This window comes from Aegilops tauschii, chromosome 5, assembly GCF_002575655.3.
Source record: "Aegilops tauschii subsp. strangulata cultivar AL8/78 chromosome 5, Aet v6.0, whole genome shotgun sequence".
Taxonomy (NCBI): domain Eukaryota; kingdom Viridiplantae; phylum Streptophyta; class Magnoliopsida; order Poales; family Poaceae; genus Aegilops; species Aegilops tauschii.
This window is the reverse complement of record NC_053039.3, coordinates 412,302,456-412,327,124: the sequence shown is the minus strand read 5'-3', so window position 1 is coordinate 412,327,124 and position 24,669 is coordinate 412,302,456. Positions and strand designations below refer to the sequence as shown.

Here is a 24,669-nt window from a genome sequence, read left to right as displayed (position 1 = left end):
TCTGAAGTTTCATGATCACTATCATAAGCTTCCACTTCAATTGGTGTAGGTGCCACAGGAACAACTTCCTGTGCCCTGCTACACATTAGTTGAAGTGACGGTTCAAGTCTCCACCATCCTCCCACTCAATTCTTTCGAGAGAAACTTTTCCTCGAGAAAGGACCCGTTTCTAGAAACAATCACTTTTGCTTCCAGATCTGAAATAGGAGGTATACCCAACTGTTTTGGGTATTCTATGAAGATGCATTTATCCGCTTTGGGTTCGAGCTTATCAGCCTGAAACTTTTTCACATAAGCGTCGCAGCCCCAAACTTTTAAGAGATGACAGCTTAGGTTTCTCTAAACCATAGTTCATACGGTGTCGTCTCAACAGAATTGCGTGGTGCCCTATTTAAAGTGAATGCGGTTGTCTCTAATGCCTAACCCATAAACGATAGTTGTAATTCGATAAGAGACATCATGGTATGCACCATATCCAATAGGGTGCAGTTATGATGTTCGGACACACCATCACAATATGGTGTTCCAGGCGGTATTAGTCGTGAAACAATTTCCACAATTTCTTAATTGTGTGCCAAACTCGTAACTCATATATTCATCTCTATGATCATATCACAGACATTTTATCCTCTTGTCACGACGATCTTCAACTTCACTCTGAAATTACTTGAACCTTTCAATAATTCAAACTTGTGTTTCATCAAGTAAATATTCTCAGCATCTACTCAAATCATCTGTGAAGTAAGAACATAACGATATCCACTGCGTGCCTCAGCACTCATTGGACTGCACACATCAAATGTATTACTTCCAACAAGTTGCTCTCTTGTTCCATCTTACTGAAAACGAGGCCTTTCAGTCATCTTGCCCATGTGGTATGATTTGCATGTCTCAAGTGATTCAAAATCAAGTGAGTCCAAATGATCCATCTGTATGGACTTTCTTCATGCATATATACTAATAGACATGGTTCGCATGTCTCAATCTTTTCAAAAACGAGTGAGTCCAAAGATCCATCAACATGGAGCTTCTTCATGCGTTTTATACCAATATGACTCAAGTGGCAGTGCCACAAGTATGTGGTACTATCATTACTATCTTATATCTTTTGGCATGAACATGTGTATCACTACGATCGAGATTCAATAAACCATTCATTTTAGGTGCAAGACCATTGAAGGTATTATTCAAATAGACAGAGTAACCATTATTCTCCTTTAATGAATAACCGTATTGCGATAAACATAATCCAATCATGTCTATGCTTAACGCAAACACCAAATAACAATTATTCAGGTTTAACCCCAATCTCGATGGTAGAGGGAGCATGCGATGCTTGATCACATCAACCTTGGAAACACATATCGTCATCTCACCTTTAGCTAGTCTCCGTTTATTCCACAGCTTTTATTTCAAGTTACTAACACTTAGCAACCGAACCGGTATCTAATACCCTGGTGCTACTAGGAGTACTAGTAAAGTACACATTAATATAATGTATATCCAATATACTTCTATCGACCTTGCCAGCCTTCTCATCTACGAAGTATCTAGGGTAGTTCTGCTTCAGTGACCGTTCCCCTCATTTCAGAAGCACTTAGTCTCGGGTTTGGGTTCAACCTTGGGTTTCTTCGCTAGAGCAGCAACTGATTTGCCGTTTCATGAAGTATCCCTTCTTGCCCTTGCCCTTCTAGAAACTAGTGGTTTTACTAACCATCAACAATTGATGCTCCTACTTGATTTCTACTTTCGCGGTGTCAAACATCGCGAGTTACTCAAGGATCATCATGTCTATCCCTGATATGTTATAGTTCATCACGAAGGTCTAATAGCTTGGTGGCAGTGACTATAGAGAACCACCACTATCTCATCTGGAAGATTAACTCCCACTCGATTCAAGTGATTGTAGTACTCAGACAATCTGAGCACATGCTCAACGATTGAGCTTTTCTCCCTTAGTTTGCAGGCTTAAGAAACTTGTCAGAGGTCTCATACCTCTTGACGTGGGCACTAGTCTGAAATCCCAATTTCAGTCTTTGGAACATCTCATATGTTTTGCGACGTTTCAAAACCGTCTTTGGTGCCACAATTTTAAACCGTTCAACATTACGCACTGAACTATCACGTAGTCATCAAAACGTGTATGTCAGATGTTCGCAACATCCACAAACGACGCTCGAGGTTCAGCACACCGAGCGGTGCATTAAGGACATAAGCCTTCTGTGCAGCAATGAGGACAATCCTCAGTTTACGGACCCAGTCCGCATAATTGCTACTATCAACTTTCAACTAAATTTTCTCTAGGAACATATCTTAGTAGAACTAAAGCGTAAGCTACGACATTATTTGCAAAGACCTTTTGACTATGTTCATGATAATTAAGTTCATATGATTATTTAATGAACTCCCACTTAGATAGACATCCCTCTAGTCATCCAAGTGATACATGATCTGAATCGACTAGGCCGTGTCCGATCATCACGTGAGACGGACTAGTCATCATCGGTGAACATCTCCATGTTGATCGTATCTACTATACGACTCATGTTCGACCTTTCGGTCTCTTGTGTTCCGAGGCCATGTCTGTACATGCTAGGCTCGTCAAGTCAACCTAAGTGTTTTGCTTGTGTTCCGAGGCCATGTGTGTACATGCTAGGCTCGTCAACACCCGTTGTATGCGAACGTTAGAATCTATCACACCCGATCATCACGTGGTGCTTCGAAACAACGAACCTTCGCAACGGTGCACAGTTAGGGGGAACACATCTCTTGAAATTTTAGTGAGGGATCATCTTATTTATGCTACCGTCGTTCTAAGCAAATAAGATGTAAACATGACAAACATCACATGCAAATCATAAAGTGACATGATATGGCCAATATCATCTTGCGCCTTTGGTCTCCATCTTCGAGGCGCGGCATGATCACCTTCGTCACCGGCATGACACCATGATCTCCATCATCGTGTCTTCATGAAGTTGTCTCGCCAACTATTACTTCTACTACTATGGCTAACGGTTAGCAATAAAGTAAAGTAATTACATGGCGTTTTCATTGACACGCAGGTCATACAATAAATAAAGACAACTCCTATGTCTCCTGCCGGTTGTCATACTCATCGACATGCAAGTCGTGATTCCTATTACAAGAACATGATCAATCTCATACATCACATATATAATTCATCACATCCTTTTGGCCATATCGCATCACATAGCATACCCTGCAAAAACAAGTTAGACGTCTTCTAATTGTTGTTGCATGTTTTACGTGGCTGCTATGAGTTTCTAGCAAGAACGTTTCTTACCTACGCAAAAGCCACAACGGTGATATGCCAATTGCTATTTACCCTTCATAAGGACCATTTTCATCGAATCTGATCCAACTAAAGTGGGAAAGACAGACACCCGCTAGCCACCTTATGCATCACGTGCATGTCAGTCGGTGGCACCTGTCTCACGTAAGAGTACGTGTAAGGTCGGTCCGGGCCGCTTCATCCCACAATGCCGCCGAATCAAGATAAGACTAGTAACGGCAAGCAAATTGAACAAATCATCTCCCACAACTACTTTGTGTTCTACTCGTGCATAGAATCTACGCATAGACCTGGCTCATGATGCCACTATTGGGGAACGTAGCAGAAATTCAAAATTTTCCTACGTGTCACCAAGATCAATCTAGGAGATGCTAGCAACGAGAGGAGAGGAGTGCATCTACATACCCTTGTAGATAGCGAGCGGAAGCGTTCAAGAGAACGGGGTTGATGGAGTCGTACTCGTCGTGATCCAAATCACCGATGATCCTAGCGCCGAACGGACGGCACCTCCGCGTTCAACACACGTACGGAGCGGGGACGTCTCCTCCTTCTTGATACAGCAAGGGGGAGGAGAAGTTGATGGAGATCCAGCAGCACGACGGCGTGGTGGTGGAAGTAGCGGGATCCCGGCAGGGCTTCGCCAAGCGCAAGCGGGGAGGAAGAGGTGTCACGGGAGGGAGGGAGGGAGGCGCCAGGGCTTGGGGCGCTGCTCCCATGCGCCTCCCCACTATATATAGGGGTGGAGGGGGTTGGTTTCTTGCCCTCCAAGTCCATTGGGGCGTTGGCAAAGGTGAGGGGAAGAAATCCCATCATTTCCCTTCCCCACCGATTGTTATCCCCCTTTTTTAGGGATCTTGATCTTATCCCTTCGGGATATGATCTTATTCCTTCTAAGGTGGGATCTTGGTGCGCCTTGACCAGGGGTGTGGGGCCTTGCCCCCACTACCCACGTTCATGTGGGTCCCCCCATGCAGGTGGGCCCCACTTCGGAACCTTCTAGAACCTTCCCGGTACAATACCGAAAAATCCCGAACATTTTCCGGTGGCCAAAATAGGACTTCCCATATATAAATCTTTACCTCCGGACCATTCCGGAACTCCTCGTGACGTCCGGGATCTCATCCGGGACTCCTAACGACTTTCGGATTTCCGCATACTAATATCTCTACAACCCTAGCGTCACCGAACCTTAAGTGTGTAGACCCTACGGGTTCGGGAGACATGCAGACATGACCGAGACGACTCTCCGGTCAATAACCAACAGCGGGATCTGGATACCCATGTTGGCTCCCACATGTTCCACGATGATCTCATCGGATGAACCACGATGTCGAGGATTCAATCAATCCCGTATACAATTCCCTTTGTCAATCGGTACGTTACTTGCCCGAGATTCAATCGTCGGTATCCCAATACCTTGTTCAATCTCGTTACCGGCAAGTCACTTTACTCGTACCGTAATGCATGATCCCGTGACCAAACACTTGGTCACATTGAGCTCATTATGATGATGCATTACCGAGTGGGCCCAGAGATACCTCTCCGTCATACGGAGTGACAAATCCCAGTCTCGATTCGTGCCAACCCAACAGACACTTTCGGAGATACTTGTAGTGCACCTTTATAGCCACCTAGTTACGTTGTGACGTTTGGTACACCCAAAGCATTCCTACGGTATCCGGGAGTTGCACAATCTCATGGTCTAAGGAAACGATACTTGACATTAGAAAAGCTCTAGCAAACGAACTACACGATCTTGTGCTATGCTTAGGATTGGGTCTTGTCCATCACATCATTCTCCTAATGATGTGATCCCATTATCAATGACATCCAATGTCCATGGTCAGGAAACCATAACCATCTATTGATCAACGAGCTAGTCAACTAGAGGCTTACTAGGGACATGTTGTGGTCTATGTATTCACACATTTATTACGGTTTCCAGTTAATACAATTATAGCATGAACAGCAGACAATTATCATGAACAAGGAAATACAATAATAACCATTTTATTATTGCCTCTAGGGCATATTTCCAACAGTCGAGGCCCATATCTATTCTCGCGTGGTGGTTAGTGCGTAAAGGCCAGAGGCCAATTCAGAACAAATACCCAAACCTGTTAATGCCTTAACCATTAAAGTAGTGACGACTGTCGGGACAAGTCCAGAGCTACCACCCCCTCCTGGGTGATACCGCTAAACAGCCAGCCGCCACTGTCACATCGCACGGGTGCTCTCCGGGCCCGCCCGGCTTTCACATCAACTCGCGGGTACCCCTCGGGGCCGACCCGACTTCAACAATGGTCTCAAGTAAAGTCAAGGTAACCGTGTGTCCAAAACATCAACGAACAAAACCCGAGGAATCACCCCCGGTGGATTCCACTCAATGTAATCATCAAGGTGAACGTAAGAGGGACCACCCTCGAGGTTCACACTTGAGATGTTGCACGACAGAGCCGTATCGGGAATGGTGAAAGAGGAACCACCCCCGTTGACCACGACCGAATAGCTACACTACAGAATTATCATCAGGAGTGCGTTATGAGGGATCACCCTCAGCACTCGATAGTAGCTCTGCAGAGTCGAGCAACTAAAGGGACGTGATGTGATGTGAGGTGTCAGGCTCTGGTCATCGATCACGTTGATCGAGTCGTCGAAGATGAAGCAGGGGCAACAAGGACAAGGTGGGGGTCACTGATGGATCACTAACCAACCTATACTAAGCAGTTTAGGATAAGCAGGTAGGTAACAATAGCAGATACAAAAGCAGGCTATGCATCAGAATAGGAGCAATCAATAACAGTAGCAAAATCTAATGCAAGCATGAGAGAATGGAATGGGCGATATCGGGATGATCAAAGGGGGGGCTTGCCTGGTTGCTCAGGCGAGAAGGAGGGGTCGTCGTCGACGTAGTCGATCACAGGGGCATCAGCAGCGGTCTCGGGGTCTACCGAAGAGAAGAGGGGGAGAAACAGTAAATACAAGCAAACAGATGCAATACTATGCATGACATGACGAAACGCGGTGCTGGGGGGTTCTACCGCAGTGCTACACGATACCGGCGAAGGGGGACACAATCCGGGAAGTTTTTCCGAAGTTAGGCATTTTCGGACAGACAAAATGGAGGGAAAGGTTGCATGTTCGATATGCTAGGGACGCGTGACAGATGAACGGAGAGCATATTCGGATTCGTCTCGTCGTTCTGAGTGACTTTCATATAGAAAGTTTTTCGATCCGAGCGACGGTTTAATTTCTATGATTTTCCGAAGTTTTAATGATATTCTGCAATTTAATTTAATTCGAAAATAATGAGTAAATGCTAGGTGCATCCAGATCTGTGTACACAGAAGTGTACCAGAGGGTCACATGTGGGTCCAGGGTGTCCCAGTTGACCAGTCAACATTTGACTGCTCAACAAGGGATGGGGCCCCTTGTCATTGATACATTTGACTAACTAAAAATTTTAATTAGTTAATCTAGGTAATTAGTCTAATTAACCACAATTTAAGTAAGTTAATTAATTATATTAATTAATTTTCTAATATATATTTTTGATTTCCGGGGGCGGACCCCGCGTGCCATAGGCACTGGTCCAAAGCGGGCTAACGGGCGGCGGTTACGAGCGCCTGGGCGTGGGCGCCCGCCTGAACGACCACGGGAGAGGGGACGCGCCAGGGCATCGGCGCGGCGCCGACGCCGGTTGCCGGAGGTGGCCACGGGGAGGGTGGTCGCGGGCCAAACTGGGCAGCAACCCGTAGGGAGGAACGGGGGCCGCGGGGAGGGGAAGCGCGCGCACCGGGCGGTGTAGCCGCGGGGAGCGCAGGACTGCGGGGGTACGCTTGGCAGCCACGGCACGGGTTGCCCCATCGGGCGCGCCGCAACGGCCGGGCGCGGCCTAGCGCAATGCGGGCGCAGAGGCGGGCCGGCGGGAGCGAGGCGAGGTAGGCTGCGCAGCGGAGCAGTACTGCAGCAGCAGTTCAGTGGCAGGGGATGGGGCTGCACCGGGGAAGCACAACAGCCAGCGAGGAGCGGCGGTGCGGACGAGCCAAAGTACGGCTACGGCGGGTGAGCGGCTGTGAGGCCACGGCGGGCGAGCAGCCAGCAAGCGCGAGCCGTAGCTTCCGTAGCCGCAGGCAGCGGGCAGAGTAGGGGTCGCGGGAGCGCAGCCTCGTGTAGCGGGCGTGCCCGAGGTACGCGCGCGGTCGACGATGTTCGCAGCCAAGCAGGCAGTGCACACGCGGGAGGAGAGAGCTCGGGCCAGGCGGGCAGCAGCGTCTACGGCGACGGAATTAAGAGAAGGATAGAGGGGGAGGAGGCGGCAGCTCACAGGGCCCTATAGAGGTGCATAGCGAGCTCGGGGAAGGCCCGGTGACGACGAATTTGACGGAGGTCTCCGGCGGATGCAAGGTCGAGGACGACGCGGATCCAGCGAGGCAGGGGGGAAGAAGACGGCGATGCGGGCGCTCTGGTGCTCCCCGGCTCCAGGCGCTTGGCGTAGGCGGCGTAGATGACGCCGGCGGAGTGGATGGACAGGGGGTGCGGGGACGAAGGTGGCCGTGGCTATGGCGCGGCCATGGCGTCGCAGCTAGCGAACAAGCTCGAGAAAGGGGATCTGGCGTGTGGGGGGGGGGGGGGGGGGGGAGGCTGAGAGGGAGGAGGGAGTGGGAGCGGTAGGTGGGGGAGGGGAGACCGAGGCGCTGGAGGGGCGCCCTTATCCCCTCGACGCCGATGGTGAGCCGGCTCGGTGGCGACCCCGGGCGCGGTCGGGCGCGCCCGATGAACAGAAGGAGAAGGCGACCCGGGGGGGTTAGGTGGGCTGGCAAGGCCGCCCTGGTGGGCATGTCCCTGGTGGGTCAAGGCCCAGGGGCGCAGGGGAGGCTTTTCTCTTTTGTTTTGTTTAACCTTTAGTTTTTCTTTCTATTACGCTTTGTTTCTATTACTTTAGCAAGCAAAATAGTTTTACTAATATATACAATTGGCTCCACAAATTGAGTTACAAAATAACCCACAGCCACAAAAAGTTTCACACCTAAATAAAATAGTTTGATATTTTAGAAATTATAAAAGGCATTTATTTAATTGTTTTACCTACTGTTTTATTTATTTTAGTGCATTTAAATGTTTTATAAAAGTGTGGCTTATTCATCAATAATACTTATGGATTATTTGTCACATGTTGCACAATTTTAGTTTTGACATTTGAAAACTTTTATTTTTGACTCTGTTTTAAATTTGAATTTGAACCGGTTCCGAACCAACGCGAGTTTAATATCAAGAAGCACAATGATGTGGCATAATTAGCAGAGCATTACTGTAGCTTAATTATCCGGGCGTCACAATTCTCCTCCACTACAAGAAATCTCGTCCCGAGATTTTAGGAGGTAGAAGGAAACAAAGCGGGGTATTTATCAAGAACACGATCCTCGAGTTCCCAAGTGGCTTCATCTTCAGAAGGATTTGACCACTGAACTTTTAGAATTTTGAAAGCCCTCTGACGGGTACGACGTTCAGCTTGATCGAGAACGCAGACCGGATGCTCTCTAAAGTGAGATCATCTTGCAGAGGTTGAGCTTTATAAGCCATGGGGTTGTTGCAATAAAACTTGCGACTCAGGGCATCGGGCATGTCATTTAGCCTTGCCATGGGTATACGAAATACCATAGTTATAGTCTGTAATTGCTTCCATACACCGTTGCTGACGGGGATCCAGATCCAGCTAAGTAATAGATACTTCAGATGTTGATGTTTGGTGAAGATCCCGCAACGATTACCAAGAAGAAAATGTCGCCAAAATTTCAGTGCAAATTTAACGGCAGTAAGTTCAAGGCCATGGACTTGATAGTTCTTCTAGAAAGACATCTTGAAATTCACAAACGACTGGAGCATTTTCAAACATCCTAGGAACAAATCCATACTTCGGCATTTCGAACAAGATGAGCATGGTAGCTTATTATCTCACTCGAAGTATGGAGTTGGTGGACGGTTTAGTGGCGCAAATGATAGAAGTGGTTGTTGGGTAACGTAGCAGAAATTCATAATTTTCTACGCATCACCAAGATCAATCTATGGAGTAATCTAGCAACGAGGGGAAGGAGAGTGCATCTACATACCCTTGTAGATCACGATGCGGAAGCGTTGCAAGAACGCGGATGAAGGAGTCGTACTCGTAGCGATTCAGATCGCGGTTGGTTCCGATCTAAGCACCGAAGAACGGTGCCTCCGCGTTCAACACACGTGCAGCCCGGTGACGTCTCCCACGCCTTGATCCAGCAAGGTGAGAGGGAGAGGTTGGGGAAGACTCCGTCCAGCAGCAGCACGACGGCGTGGTGGTGGTGGAGGAGCGTGGCAATCCCGCAGGGCTTCGCCAAGCACCGCGGGAGAGGGGTATGGCTGCGCCGAAAGAGAGACGTTCTCGTGTCCGTATGGCAGCCCCAAACCTCAAGTATATATAGGGGAGGGGGAGGGCTGCGCCCCCATCTAGGGTCCCCCCCCCAAGGGGTGCGGCCAGCCCTAGATGGGGCTTGGGGGGCGGCCAAAGGGGGGAGGAGTGCCTCCCAAGTCAAGTGGAGGCCCTCCCCCTTAGGGTTTCCCCTCTCCCATGCGCATGGGCCTTGGGGGGGCTGGTGCCCTTGGCCCATTAAGGCTAGGGCGCCCCCTTACAGCCCATGCTGCTGTATTGGACGTGGTGGAACATTTTCCGGACCTCCGGACCCCTTCGGAATCCTTCGGAACCTTCTGGAAGCTTCCCGGTACAATACCGAAAAACTCGAACTTTTCCCGGAACCCGAACAACAACTTTCCATATATAAATCTTTACCTCCGGACCATTCCGGAACTCCTCGTGACGTCCGGGATCTCATCCGGGACTCCGAACAACATTCGGTAACCACGTACACACTTTCCCTATAACCCTAGCGTCATCGAACCTTAAGTGTGTAGACCCTACGGGTTCGGGAACAATGCAGACATGACCGAGACGTTCTCCGGCCAATAACCAACAGCGGGATCTGGATACCCATGTTGGCTCCCACATCTTCCACGATGATCTCATCGGATGAACCACGATGTCGGGGATTCAATCAATCCCGTATGCAATTCCCTTTGTCCATCGGTATGTTACTTGCCCGAGATTCGATCGTCGGTATCCCGATACCTTGTTCAATCTCGTTACCGGCAAGTCTCTTTACTCGTTCCGTAACTCACATCATCCCGTGATCAACTCCTTGGTCACATTGTGCACATTATGATGATGTCCTACCGAGTGGGCCCAGAGATACCTCTCCGTTTACACGGAGTGACAAATCCCAGTCTCGATTCGTGCCAACCCAACAGACACTTTCGGAGATACCTGTGGTGCACCTTTATAGTCACCCAGTTACGTTGTGATGTTTGGTACACCCAAAGCATTCCTACGGTATCCGGGAGTTGCACAATCTCATGGTCTAAGGAACGGATACTTGACATTAGAAAAGCTCTGAGCAAACGAACTACACGATCTTGTGCTAGGCTTAGGATTGGGTCTTGTCCATCACATCATTCTCCTAATGATGTGGTCCCGTTATCAACGACATCCAATGTCCATGGTCAGGAAACCGTAACCATCTATTGATCAACGAGCTAGTCTCCTAGAGGCTTACTAGGGACATGGTGTTGTCTATGTATCCACACATGCATCTGAGTTTCCTATCAATACAATTCTAGCATGGATAATAAACGATTATCATGAACAAGGAAATATAATAATAACCTATTTATTATTGCCTCTAGGGCATATTTCCAACAGTCTCCCACTTGCACTAGAGTCAATAATCTAGTTCACATCACCATGTGATTAACACTGACAGGTCACATCACCATGTGACCAACATCCAAAGAGTTTACTAGAGTCAACAATCTAGTTCACATCATTATGTGATTAACACTCAATGAGTTCTGGTTTGATCATGTTATGCTTGTGAGAGAGGTTATTAGTCGACGGGTCTGAACCTTTCAGATCCGTGTGTGCTTCACGAATATCTATGTCATCTTGTGGATGCTACCACGCGCTATTTGGAGCCATTTCAAATAATTGCTCTACTATACGAATCCGGTTTACTACTCAGAGTCATCCGGATTAGTGTCAAAGTTCGCATCGACGTAACCCTTTACGACGAACTCCTTTTCACCTCCATAATCGAGAAAATTCCTTAGTCCACTATATACTAAGGATAAGTTCGACCGCTGTCATGAGATCCTTTCCCGGATCACTATTGTACCCTCTTGACCAACTCATGGCAAGGCACACTACATGTGCGGTACACAGCATAACATACTATAGAGCCTACGTCTAAAGCATAGGGGACGACCTTCGTCCTTTCTCTATCTTTTGCTGTGGTCAGGTCTTGAGTCTTACTCAATACTCACACCTTGTAACACAGCCAAGAACTCCTTCTTTGCTGATCTATTTTGAACTCTTTCAAAATCATGTTAAGGTGTGCGTTCTTTGAAAGTATCATCGGGCGTCTTGATCTATCTCTATAGATCTTGATGCCCAATATGTAAGCAGCTTTTATCCAGGTCTTCCTTTGAAAAACTCCTTTCAAACAACCCTTTATGCTTTCCAGAAATTTTACATCATTTCGGATCAACAATATGTCATTCACATATACTTATCAGAAATGTTGTAGCGCTCCCACTCACTTTATTGGAAATACAAGTTTCTCATAAACTTTGTATAAACCCAAAAACTTTGATCACTCCATCAAAGCGTATATTCTGACTCCGAGATGCTTGCTCTAGTCCATGGAAGGATCGCTGGAGCTAGCATACCTTTTAGCATCCTTAGGATGGACAAAACCTTTCTGATTGTATCACATACAACCTTTCCTTACGAAAACTGGTAAGGAAACTTGTTTTGACATCCATCTGCCAGATTTCATAAATGCAGCTAATGCTAACATGATTCTGACGGACTTAAGCATCGCTACGGATGAGAAAATCTCATCATAGTCAACTCCTTGAACTTGTGAAAATACTCTTTGCCACAAGTCGAGCTTCATAGACGGTAACATTACCGTCCATGTCCGTCTTCTTCTTAAAGATCCATTTATCTCGGATTTCATGGCTTCGAGCCATTCGTCGGAATATGGGCCCACCATCGCTTCTCCATAGCTCGTAGGTTCATCGTTGTCCAACAACATGACTTCCAAGACAGGATTACGCATTACTCTGAAGTAGTACGCATCCTCTTCGTCCTATGAGGTTTGGTAGTGACTTGATCCGAAGTTTCATGATCACTATCATAAGCTTCCACTTTAATTGGTGTAGGTGCCACAGGAACAACTTCCTGTGCCCTGCTACACACTAGTTGAAGTGACGGTTCAATAACCTTATCAAGTCTCCACCATCCTCCCACTCAATTCTTTCGAGAGAAACTTTTCCTCGAGAAAGGACTCGTTTCTAGAAGCAATTACTTTTGCTTCCAGATCTGAAATAGGAGGTATACCCAACTGTTTTGGGTATTCTATGAACACGCATTTATCCGCTTTGGGTTCGAGCTTATCAGCCTGAAACTTTTTTCACATAAGCATCGCAGCCCCAAACTTTTAAGAAACGACAACTTAGGTTTCACTAAACGGTGTCGTCTCAACGGAATTGCGTGGTGCCCCTTTTAAAGTGAATGCGGTTGTCTCTAATGCCTAACCCATAAACGATAGTGGTAATTTGATAAGAAACATCATGGTATGCACCATATCCAATAGGGTGTAGTTATGTTCGGACACACCATCACACTATGGTGTTCCAGGCGGCATTAATTGTGAAACACTTTCCACAATGTCTTAATTGTGTGCCAAACTCGTAACTCAGATACTCATCTCTATGATTATATCACAGACATTTTATCCTCTTGTCACGACGATCTTCAACTTCACTCTGAAATTACTTGAACCTTTCAATAATTCAGACTTGTGTTTTATCAAGTAAATACACTCAGCATCTACTCAAATCATCTGTGAAGTAAGAACATAACGATATCCACTGCATGCCTCAGCACTCATTGGACTGCATACATCAAAATGTATTACTTCCAATAAGTTGCTCTCTTGTTCCATCTTACTGAAAACGAGGCCTTTCAGTCATCTTGCCCATGTGGTATGATTTGCATGTCTCAAGTGATTCAAAATCAAGTGAGTCCCAACGATCCATCTGCATGGAGTTTCTTCATGCATATATACCAATAGACATGGTTCGCATGTCTCATTCTTTTCAAAAACGAGTGAGTCCAAAGATCCATCTACATGGAGCTTCTTCATGTGTTCTATACCAATATGACTCAAGTGGCAGTGCCACAAGTATGTGGAACTATCATTACTATTTTATATCTTTTGGCACGAACATGTGTATCACTACGATCGAGATTCATTTTAGGTGCAAGACCATTTAAGGTATTATTCAAATAAACAGAGTAACCATTATTCTCCTATGGGGCGGGTTGCTGATTCATATGGGGACGAGGGAACTGAGCCATGACTCGTACCATGAACTGGCGATTCAACATCAAACTGTTGTATCATTCCGGTCATGTGGTCGGGTGGTGGTGAATTGTTGCCGCCACGACCACGACCAGCGGGTCAAACCATCCTGCTTAACTGCAACAGGGGTAGTTCAACAAAGGGTGGAGCAAGTGTATGGAGTCATTCATGAGGTAACCTGAACAATGAGCAAAGGCGCAATACGTACAAAGCAGTAGTCATTGAGGACATACAGCTACATATGCGGAGCCAATTACACGTTGTTCATAGGAGTTCGGATAAGAGAAACATCGCAGACATACTAGGCGGCACGTATGCACGCGATGGAGGGATTCAACAACGGGACATAGCAAAGGCTAGATCAACATGAGGGAAACCTCTGGAACGAGGGATTTGATAGTGACGATGCAGGGTGCCCTCGATAAGAGGATCCTGCGGTCAGTGAAAATTGTGAAGCAGATAATGGCCCTCAATTCGAGAAAGGGGTAACACAAACCTCCGGGTGGATGTGATCACGAGAACCTAATGTTAGAGTTAGAAAATCATTTAACCCGAATAGAAAAGAGATCAGAGTCCCAGAGTATAGACGAGGAGTAAAAGATCCTAATACCACCCAATGGCGACGTGGGCCCGTAAGCCACACAGCCATGTTAGTAAAACAGTTTTTCATTGACTAGACTCAACTTCGGCCAAGGAGTTAGAAAGGGGGTTCCTACAGGCAGTCGGCTCTGATAGCAACTTGTGACGCCCCCGTCTCGACCGTACACTAATCATGCACGCAAATGTGTACGACCAAGATCAGGGACTCACGGGAAGATATCACAACACAACTCTAGACACAAATTAAAATAATACAAGCTTCATATTACAAGCTAGGGGCCTCGAGGGCTCGAATACAAGCTCGATACACAAGAGTCAGCGGAAGCAACAATATCTGAGTACAGAAAAAAAGTTAGACAAGGATGCCTTAAGAAGGCAAAAACAAAAACAGCAATGATCGAAGAGGCAAGGCCTCCTGCCTGGGACCTCCTAACTACTCCTAATCTTCGGCGGCCTCCATGTAGTAGCATCCGTCAGCGGTGGCATCTGACTCCAGGGATCCACCAACTGGTTGCAACAACCGGAAAGAAGAAAGAAGGGGGAAAAGGGGTATCAAAGCAACCGTGAGTACTCATCCAAAGTACTCGTAAGCATCAGATCTATACTAAGTATGCATTGATATCAAATGGAAGGGTTGTATCTGTGGACTGAACTGCAGAATGCCAGAATAGAGGGGAAGGCCTAGCCTATCGAAGACTAGCATCTTCAAGGAGCTCCAAGCGTCTTGCAGCATGTAGAAGAGTAAAGAATAGCAGTTTATATTTAACAAACATGTTGTAGTATCAACGCCCAGAGATCCTTCCTCGACTCCCTACGAGAAAGCAATCCCGGGGCCACATATCCATCCCATATCAAGTATCCATTTCTAGTTGTATAAGATCAGGATACAAGTCTGAACGTCCATTACCGAGGACACGGTATTCGAATATATATCTTCCCTGCAGGGGTGCACCACGTTACCCAACATGCTCGATCACTCTGGCCGGACACATCTTTCTGGGGTCAATGCCCGGCCTCGGAAGATCAACACGTCGCAGCCCCTACCTAGGCTCAACAGAGAGGTCCCCGCCGGTCTACATCCTAAGCGCCCCGGGGTCTTGGGCCCATCGCCCGTTGCACTCCGGGTCGTTGCGAGTAGGGTGGATACCAGCACCGCCTCAGATGGCCAGCACGATCCGACTGTGCCGCAATGCTGAACTAGACGTCTGACAAAGCTTCGGCTGATACTGCGACGTCGAGGCCCATATCTATTCTCGCGTGGTGGTTAGTGCGTAAAGGCCAGAGGCCAATTCAGAACAAATACCCAAACCTATTAGTGCATTAACAATTAAAGTAGTGACGGCTGTCAGGACAAGTCCGGAGCTACCACCCCCTCCTGGGTGATACCGCTAAACAGCTGGCCGCCACTGTCACATCGCACGGGTGCTCTCCAGGCCCGCCCGGCTTTCACATCAACTCGCGGGTACCCCTCGGGGCCGACCCGACTTCAACAATGGTCTCAAGTAAAGTCAAGGTAACCGTGTGTCCAAAACATCATGGAAGAAAACCCGAGGAATCACCCCTGGTGGATTCCACTCAATGTAATCATCAAGGTGAACGTAAGAGGGACCACCCTCGAGGTTCACACTTGAGGTGTTGCACGATAGAGCCGTATCAGGAATGGTGAAAGGGGAACCACCCTCGTTGACCACGACCGAATAGCTACACTACAGAATTATAATCAGGAGTGCGTTATGAGGGATCACCCTCGGCACTCGATAGTAGCTCAAAAACTGAGGGAAATACTTACGCTACTTTGCTGCATCACCCTTTCCTCTTCAAGGGAAAACCAACGCAGTGCTCAAGAGGTAGCAAGAAGGATTTCTGGCGCCGTTGCCGGGGAGTCTACGCACAAGTCAACATACCAAGTACCCATCACAAACTCTTATCTCCCGCATTACATTATTTTCCATTTGCCTCTCGTTTTCCTCTCCCCCACTTTACCCTTGCCGTTTTATTCGCCTTCTTCCCGTATGCCTTTCTGTTTGTGTTTCCACCTTCTATTTGCTTGCATCTTTGCTTGCTAAAAATCTATTGATATGGATCCACTTAAAGTGTTCTACTTGGATCATCTTCGATCCTTATGCGCTCGTGCTGAAACCCCAACTAGCCTAGTTGATGGGAAATCTTTAGATGAGCATGCTCATTTTGTGCGTCACCGTTTGTCTGAAAAAGGGAGACTCTTATGTAATCAAATAAACAAATTGATGTGTTATGCTTGGAATCTTTGTGAAATTTATGATTTTACTTGTTGCTCTGAAAACATTAAGAAACACCTTCCCTACCAATGTGAGTTTAGTGATAATGGAATCGTATCTTCATATGCTAGGGGCGTTTATAATTACTATGATGTTCAACAAATTGAAGAATTTGTTGCTTTTAAGGGTGCTTATGAAATTGCTTCTTTGATTGAAACATATGGTGCTACTCTTTACAAATCTGGAAATTTTGCCATACTTAAATATTGTTATGATAATTATGCTTCCAATGCCTATGTTAAACCATATATTGAGGACTCCTCCGCTGTCCAAGAAGAAGCTAATATTTCGCAGGAGTCTATGGAGGAAGAAAATAATGATATGCATGAATCTATAGATAATTATGATTCCGATGATTTGATTGAAATATCCCTTGATGAACATGATGCTTGCTATTCTTGTGGCCATGATGCCAATATTTATGAAGATGAATTTGCTATAGTTCCTTATGTTAAACATGAGATCGTTGCTATTGCACCCATACTTGATAGTTCCTTCGATGAAAAGCATGATTGCAATGATTTTACTATAAACTCTCTTGATGTCAATTGTGCTAAAAATATGCAAAACCCTAAGCTTGGGGATGCTAGTTTTGCTATGTCTACTACTTGTTGCAATGATCATGATTGGGGTGATTCTTCTTATGATCTTGAAAATTTATTTAAGCCCCATGATGAATATGAGACTGATAATAGTGTTTGCAATAATATTGAAAGTGGGTTTGGAAGAGTGTCAACTTTAGATCCCACATTTTTGGAGAATGTTCAATCTTGTGAATTTTTTGATAAAAGTGGGTTTGGAGAGGTCATGACTTTAGTTAATGTTAATCCCACTATTTTGGAAGAGTGTCAACTTTGCATGCATGTGGATCATGTTGAGAAAATTTTATGTGATAGCTATATTGTTGAATTTGATTATGATCCCACATGTAATTATTATGAGAGAGGAAAATATGGTTATAGAAATTTTCATGTTACTAAATTACCTCTCGTTATGTTGAGATTGTCTAGGTTTTATTCTTCTTCCTTGCATATGCTAGGGTTTGCTTTCCTTGATAATTTGTTTGCCTATAAGATGCCTATGCATAGGAAGTATGTTAGACTTAGATGTGTTTTTCACATGCTATATGATGCTTTCTTTATGTTTCAATTGCTATCTTTCTTGTGAGCATCATTGAAACCTTTATGCCTAGCAAGGGGCGTTAAACGATAGCGCTTGTTGGGAGGCAACCCAATTTTATTTTTAGTTTTTTTGCTTTTTGCTTCTGTTTAGGAATAAATATTTGATCTAGCCTCTGGTTAGATTTGTTTTTATGTTTTAATTAGTGTTTGTGCCAAGTTAAACCTATAGGATCTTCTTGGATGATAGTTATTTGATCTCGCAGAAAATTCCAGAAACTTTCTGTTCACGAAAACAATTGTTAAAACTCACCAGAACGTGATAAAATATTGATTCCAATTGGTTCTGATCAATAAACAAATTTCCTAGGTCGTCCTGTTTTTGCTGAATTTTTGGAGTTCCAGAAGTTTGCGTTAGTTACAGATTACTACAGACTGTTCTATTCTTGACAGATTCTGTTTTTCGTGTGTTGTTTGCTTATTTTGATGAATCTATGGCTAGTAAAATAGTTTATAAACCATAGAGAAGTTGGAATACAGTAGGTTTAACACCAATATAAATAAAGAATGAGTTCATTACAGTACCTTGAAGTGGTCTTTTGTTTTCTTACGCTAACGGAGCTCACGAGATTTTCTGCTGAGTTTTGTGTTGTGAAGTTTTCAAGTTTTGGGTGAAAGATTTGATGGATTATGGAACAAGGAGTGGCAAGAGCCTAAGCTTGGGGATGCCCATGGCACCCCCAAGATAATCTAAGGACACCTAAAAGCCAAAGCTTGGGGATGCCCCGGAAGGCATCCCCTCTTTCGTCTACTTCCATCGGTAACTTTACTTGGAGCTATATTTTTATTCACCACATGATATGTGTTTTGCTTGGAGCGTCTTGTATGATTTGAGTCTTTGATTTTTTAGTTTACCACAATCATCTTTGCTGTACACACCTTTTTAGAGAGACACACATGATTCGGAAATTATTAGAATACTCTATGTGCTTCACTTATATCTTTTGAGTTATATAATTTTTGCTCTAGTACTTCACTTATATATTTTAGAGCACGGTGGTGGATTTGTTTTATAGAAACTATTGATCTCTCATGCTTCACTTAGATTATTTTGAGAGTCTTAAATAGCATGGTAATTTGCTTAAATAATACTAATATGCTAGGTATTCAAGATTAGTAAAAACTTTCTTATGAGTCTATTGAATACTAAGAGAAGTTTGATGCTTGATGATTGTTTTGAGACATGGAGGTAGTGATATCAAAGTTGTGCTAGTTGATTAGTTGTGAATTTGAGAAATACTTGTGTTGAAGTTTGCAAGTCCCGTAGCATGCACGTATGGTAAACATTATGTAACAAATTTGAAACATGAGGTGTTCTTTGATTGTCCTCCTTATGAGTGGCGGTCGGGGACGAGCGATGGTCTTTTCCTACCAATCTATCCCCCTAGGAGCATGCGCGTAATGCTTGGTTTTTGATGACTTGCAGATTTTTGCAATAAGTATGTGAGTTCTTTATGACTAATGTTGAATCCATGGATTATACGCACTCTCACCTTTCCATCATTGCTAGCCTCTTCGGTACCGTGCATTGCCCTTTCTCACATTGAAAGTTGGTGCAAACTTCGCCGGTGCATCCAAACCCCGTGATATGATACGCTTTTTCACACATAAACCTCCTTATATCTTCCTCAAAACAGCCACCATACCTACCTATTATGGCATTTCCATAGCCATTCCGAGATATATTGCCATGCAACTTTCCACCGTTCCGTTTATCATGACACGTTCATCATTGTCATATTGCTTTGCATGATCATGTAGTTGACATCGTATTTGTGGCAAAGCCACCGTTCATAATTCTTTCATACATGTCACTCTTGGTTCATTGCATATCCCGGTACACCACCGGAGGCATTCATATAGAGTCATACTTTGTTCTAGTATCGAGTTGTAATCATTGAGTTGTAAATAAATAGAAGTGTGATGATCATCATTTTCTAGAGCATTGTCCCAAGTGAGGAATAAAAAAAGAGAGAAAGGCCATAAAAAAGGGAAGGCCCAAAAAAAGAGAGAAAAAGAGAGAAGGGACAATGTTACTATCCTTTTACCACACTTGTGCTTCAAAGTAGCACCATAATCTTCATGATAGAGAGTCTCTTGTTTTGTCACTTTCATATACTAGTGGGAATTTTTCATTATATAACTTGGCTTGTATATTCCAACAATGGGCCTGCTCAAGTGCCCTAGGTCTTCATGAGCAAGCAAGTTGGATGCACACCCACTTAGTTTCTTTTGTTGAGCTTTCATATATTTATAGCCCTAGTGCATCCGTTGCATGGCAATTCCTACTCCTTGCATTAACATCAATCGATGGGCATCTCCATAGCTCATTGATTAGCCTCGTTGATGTGAGACTTTCTCCTTTTTTGTCTTCTCCACACAACCCCCATCATTATATTCTATTCCACCCATAGTGATATATCCATGGCTCACGCTCATGTATTGCGTGAAGGTTGAAAAAGTTTGAGATTACTAAAGTATGAAACAATTGCTTGGCTTGTCATCGGGGTTGTGCATGATGAGAGCATTCTTGTGTGACGAAAATGGAGCATGACTAAACTATATGATTTTGTAGGAATGAACTTTCTTTGGCCATGTTATTTTGAGAAGACATAATTGCTTAGTTAGTATGCTTGAAGTATTATTATTTTTATGTCAATATTGAACTTTTATCTTGAATCTTTCGGATCTGAATATTCATACCACAATTAAGAAGAATTACATTGAAATTATGCCTAGTAGCATTCCACATCAAAAATTCTGTTTTTATCATTTACCTACTCGAGGACGAGCAGGAATTAAGCTTGGGGATGCTTGATACGTCTCCAACGTATCTATAATTTTTTATTGTTCCATGCTATATTATATTATGTTTTCGACATTATTGGGCTTTATTATACACTTTTATATTATTTTTGGGACTAACCTATTAACCGGAGGCCCAGCCCAGAATTGTTGTTTTTTGCCTATTTCAGAGTTTCGCAGAAAAAGAATATCAGACGGAGTCCAAACGGAATGAAACCTTCGGGAACGTGAACGGTTCAAATCTGAAATCATGGCACCCGGACCCAAAGTGACAAGCATTAAGCATCACAAAGTCATAGCAACATCAATCTCAGAACATAATGGATACTAGGGATCAAGCCCTAAGAAAACTAACTCGATTACATGATGTATCTCATCCAACTCCTCACCGACCAGCGAGCCTAAGAAGGAATTACTCACTCCCGGTGGGGAGCATCATGCAATTGGCGATGGAGAAGGGTTGGTGATGACGAAGATCGAAGACCCCCCTCTCCGGAGCCCCAAACGGACTCCAGATTCGGCCTCCCAATGAAGAATAGGAGGTGGCGGCGGCTCCGTCTCGTGAAACGCGATAATTCTTTCTCCCTAATTTTTTCTCCGAAATGTGAATTTATAGTGTCAGGGTTGAGGTATGCGGGGCCACCAGGTGGGGACAACCCACCTGGGCGCGCCAGGAGGGGGGCGCCCTGGTGGGTTGTGCCTGAAGGAAATATGCCCTAGAGGCAATAATAAAGTCGTTATTTTATATTTCTTATTCATGACAAAGGGTTATTATTCATGCTAGAATTGTATTGATCGGAAACCTAAATACATGTGTGAATACATAAACAAACACCGTGTCCCTAGTGAGCCTCCACTTGACTAGCTCGTTGATCAAAGATGGTTACGGTTTTCTAACCATGGACATGAGTTACCATTTGATAACGGGATCACATCATTAGGAGAATGATGTGATGGACAAGACCCATCCGTTAGCTTAGCATAATGATCGTTCAATTTTGTTGCTATTGCTTTCTTCATGTCAAATACATATTCCTTCGACTATGAGATTATGCAACTCCCGGATACCGGAGGAATGCCTTGTGTGCTATCAAACGTCATAACGTAACTGGGTGATTATAAAGATGCTCTACAGGTATCTCCGAAGGTATCTGTTGAGTTGGCATGGATCAAGATTAGGATTTGTCACTCCGAGTATCGGAGAGGTATCTCCGGGCTTGATACATCTCCAACGTATTTATAATTTTTTATTGTTCCATGTTGTTATATTATCATTCTTAGATGTTTTACAATCATTTTATAGTTATTTTATATCATTTTTTGGTACTAACCTATTGACATAGTGCTCAGTGTCAGTTGTTGTTTTCTGCATGTTTTTTACATCGCAGGAAATCAATACCAGACGGAGTCCAAACGCAACGAAACTTTTTGTGGATTTTTTTTGGACCAGAAGACATCCAGTGGGCCGGAGAAGCACCTGGGGGTGCCCCGAGGGGGGCACAACCCACCAGGGCGCACCTGGGCCCAGGCGCGCCCTGGTGGGTTGTGCCTGATACGTTTCCGTCATATCTAATTTTCCAAACTCTTTTGCCCTTGTTTTGGACTCTAACTTGTATGATTTGAATGAAACTAACCCGAAATGACGTTGTTTTCAGCAGAACCACCCCCAAAAAACTCCCACCGGCCATGCTCACAGAAAGGGGCAGAAAAAAATAACCCTATCGCCAGTGTACAGTTCATCTTACAAACAGAAGAAAAGATCTAGTACCATTCAACTCCATTCACTGAACTAGCACCCATAAGCCCACTCACCCAGGAAGGATCGAGAACATCGATGGCGAACAGGCCATGATCGTCGTCCGGCACCACAGTCTCCACATCGTCGTCCAACGATTCCACATACCCTGCGCAAGAAGCCACCAGAAGACACCTCGATCAAATCAACCACCCCCCGAGTGCACCGAAACGTTTCATCGAACAGCTGGGGGACACAGGCAGGCCAAGCCACAACCCACCGGTTTTGGCGTTGTAGAGCGACCAGAGGTACTTCTTGAACTCGAGGTCGGCGAGGAGGATGCGCACCCAAACCCGGAGGTCGAACTTGAGGTCGGACCGCCGCCACGCGTGCAGCACCGACCCGCCCATCCCGGACACGAGCAGCACCGGCTCGCGCGGCCCCTCCTCCTTACCCCCCGCCGCGCCGCCGCCCCCTCTCCGGGACCGCGAGCGGCGCCTCCGCCTGCGACCGCGGAGGCGGAGGTGGCGGCGGAGCACGCGGAGACGCATCCGGAGGACGGCGCCGAGCATGGTGGTGCCTGCCTGCCGCTGCCCGCGCTCGCGCTCCCGGTCCGCCGGCCATGGGCCATGGGGCGCTAATAAACGGCTAATAGAATAACGGTGCCGTTCTCTTGTAGCAACGCCCGGTCAGCCCGGGTGGACTGGCAGGCGGGTGGTGGGACCAGCAACGGGCCGGATCCGACGGTTCGCGTGTGCCGAGCGAGGATCCACGACGGGTGGTTCGATCGATACAACGGAATATTCTAAAATCGATACAAAAGAAAAAAAAATACCATACCGCCGGAGGAGATAAGATGGATCCGATTTAAAAGAACGGGACGGCCCTTCGCCTACACGTCCGGCATGGACGCAAACAGCATCGAAAAAAGGTGTACAGTATATTTATAAACCCCCTCAAAAAAAAGTGTACAGTATTTGCATGTATATAGAAAAATGTTGTATAAATTAATTTGATGGGGGATGTGCTATACATTAGCACAAAGCATTTTTATTTTTTTAGCATCAACTATATATACTTTTCTTTTTTGCGAAACAACACGCTCTTTTAGTACCTCCGAGAAACTGGGTTTGTGACTTGGACATTGTGCTCTTGTTTTATCATTCGTTTTACGACCTCATCAATGTCGCCACTTTTTTTTTCTTGGTGTAGGTTAACCAGGTTCTACTCTTTAGGACACATCCACTAAAGTAAAACAAAGATTCGTATAAAAATCAATGTAGAAACAATAAAAAAATAAACACAATCAGACATGCCTTTCTGAACTAGAAATGTATTTTCACGAAAGGTTTGCGACAATGGCATATTCTGATCGGACACTACTATTGGTCCTATTTTCTAAAGACAAAAAGATGTCTGAGTGTGGCGTGAGTCCAGCATAGACCTGCTAGGTGGTGAAAGACGATAGAAGTTTGTAAAGATTTCGTCACGAACATAATAAAGGGACCAAACATCCCATACGCCTCGTCCTCGTTGAAGAGTGACCCTCGTTTCAGGGGGGGGGGGGACACGACCTTTTTAAAGAAAGCCCCAATGAAGCCGTCGGGGCCTAGCGCCTTGCCAGAGGGGAGGGAGAACATTGCCTCTTTGATCTTGTCCGCATCAAAGTCAACATCAAGATCAGACAAATCACGGCGCTGGTAGCCAAGGGCCTCCCAGTTGATTTTAACAGAGCAATGCGACTTCGTTCCCATGTGCCCACTGAAAATGGGAGTGAAGCTCAAGTTCTTTGTCCTCTTATGTGATGGCGACCCCATTGGCAGTCCTCGAGTGACTAGATGAAATTCTTCTTTCCGCGACCATTTGCTCTGATGTGGAAAAGCTTAGTGTTCGCATCCGCATCTCGACCCCATTGGGGCTTTCCGCGACCATTTGCTTCGCGTCCGGCATGGACGCAAACAGCATCGAAAAAACGTGTACAGTATGTACAGTATATTTATAACCCCTAAAAAAAGTGTACAGTATTCGAATGTATATAGAAAAATATTGTATAAATTAATTCGATGGGGGATGTGCTATACATTAGCACAAAGCATTTTTCTTTTTTGGCATCAACTGTATATGTTTTTCTTTTTTGTGAAACAACACACTCTTTTAGTACCTCCGAGAAACTGAGTTTGCGACTTACACATTTCTTGTTTTATCATTTGTTTTACGACCTCATCAA

At 45.2% G+C, this 24,669-nt stretch overlaps 1 protein-coding gene across 1 annotated transcript; it reads right to left on the bottom strand.

Moving 5' to 3' along the window:
• Positions 1–14,644: 14,644 nt before the first annotated feature.
• Positions 14,645–23,087, bottom strand: LOC141023473 (phospholipase A(1) LCAT3-like). The gene is made up of 3 exons (XM_073500531.1): positions 22,723–23,087; positions 22,520–22,611; positions 14,645–14,934 (listed from the first exon to the last, which is right to left on the bottom strand). The coding sequence occupies exons 1-3, from the start codon at positions 23,012–23,014 to the stop codon at positions 14,857–14,859; spliced, it is 462 nt and encodes a 153-aa protein (XP_073356632.1). The 5' UTR covers positions 23,015–23,087; the 3' UTR covers positions 14,645–14,856.
• Positions 23,088–24,669: the final 1,582 nt, after the last annotated feature.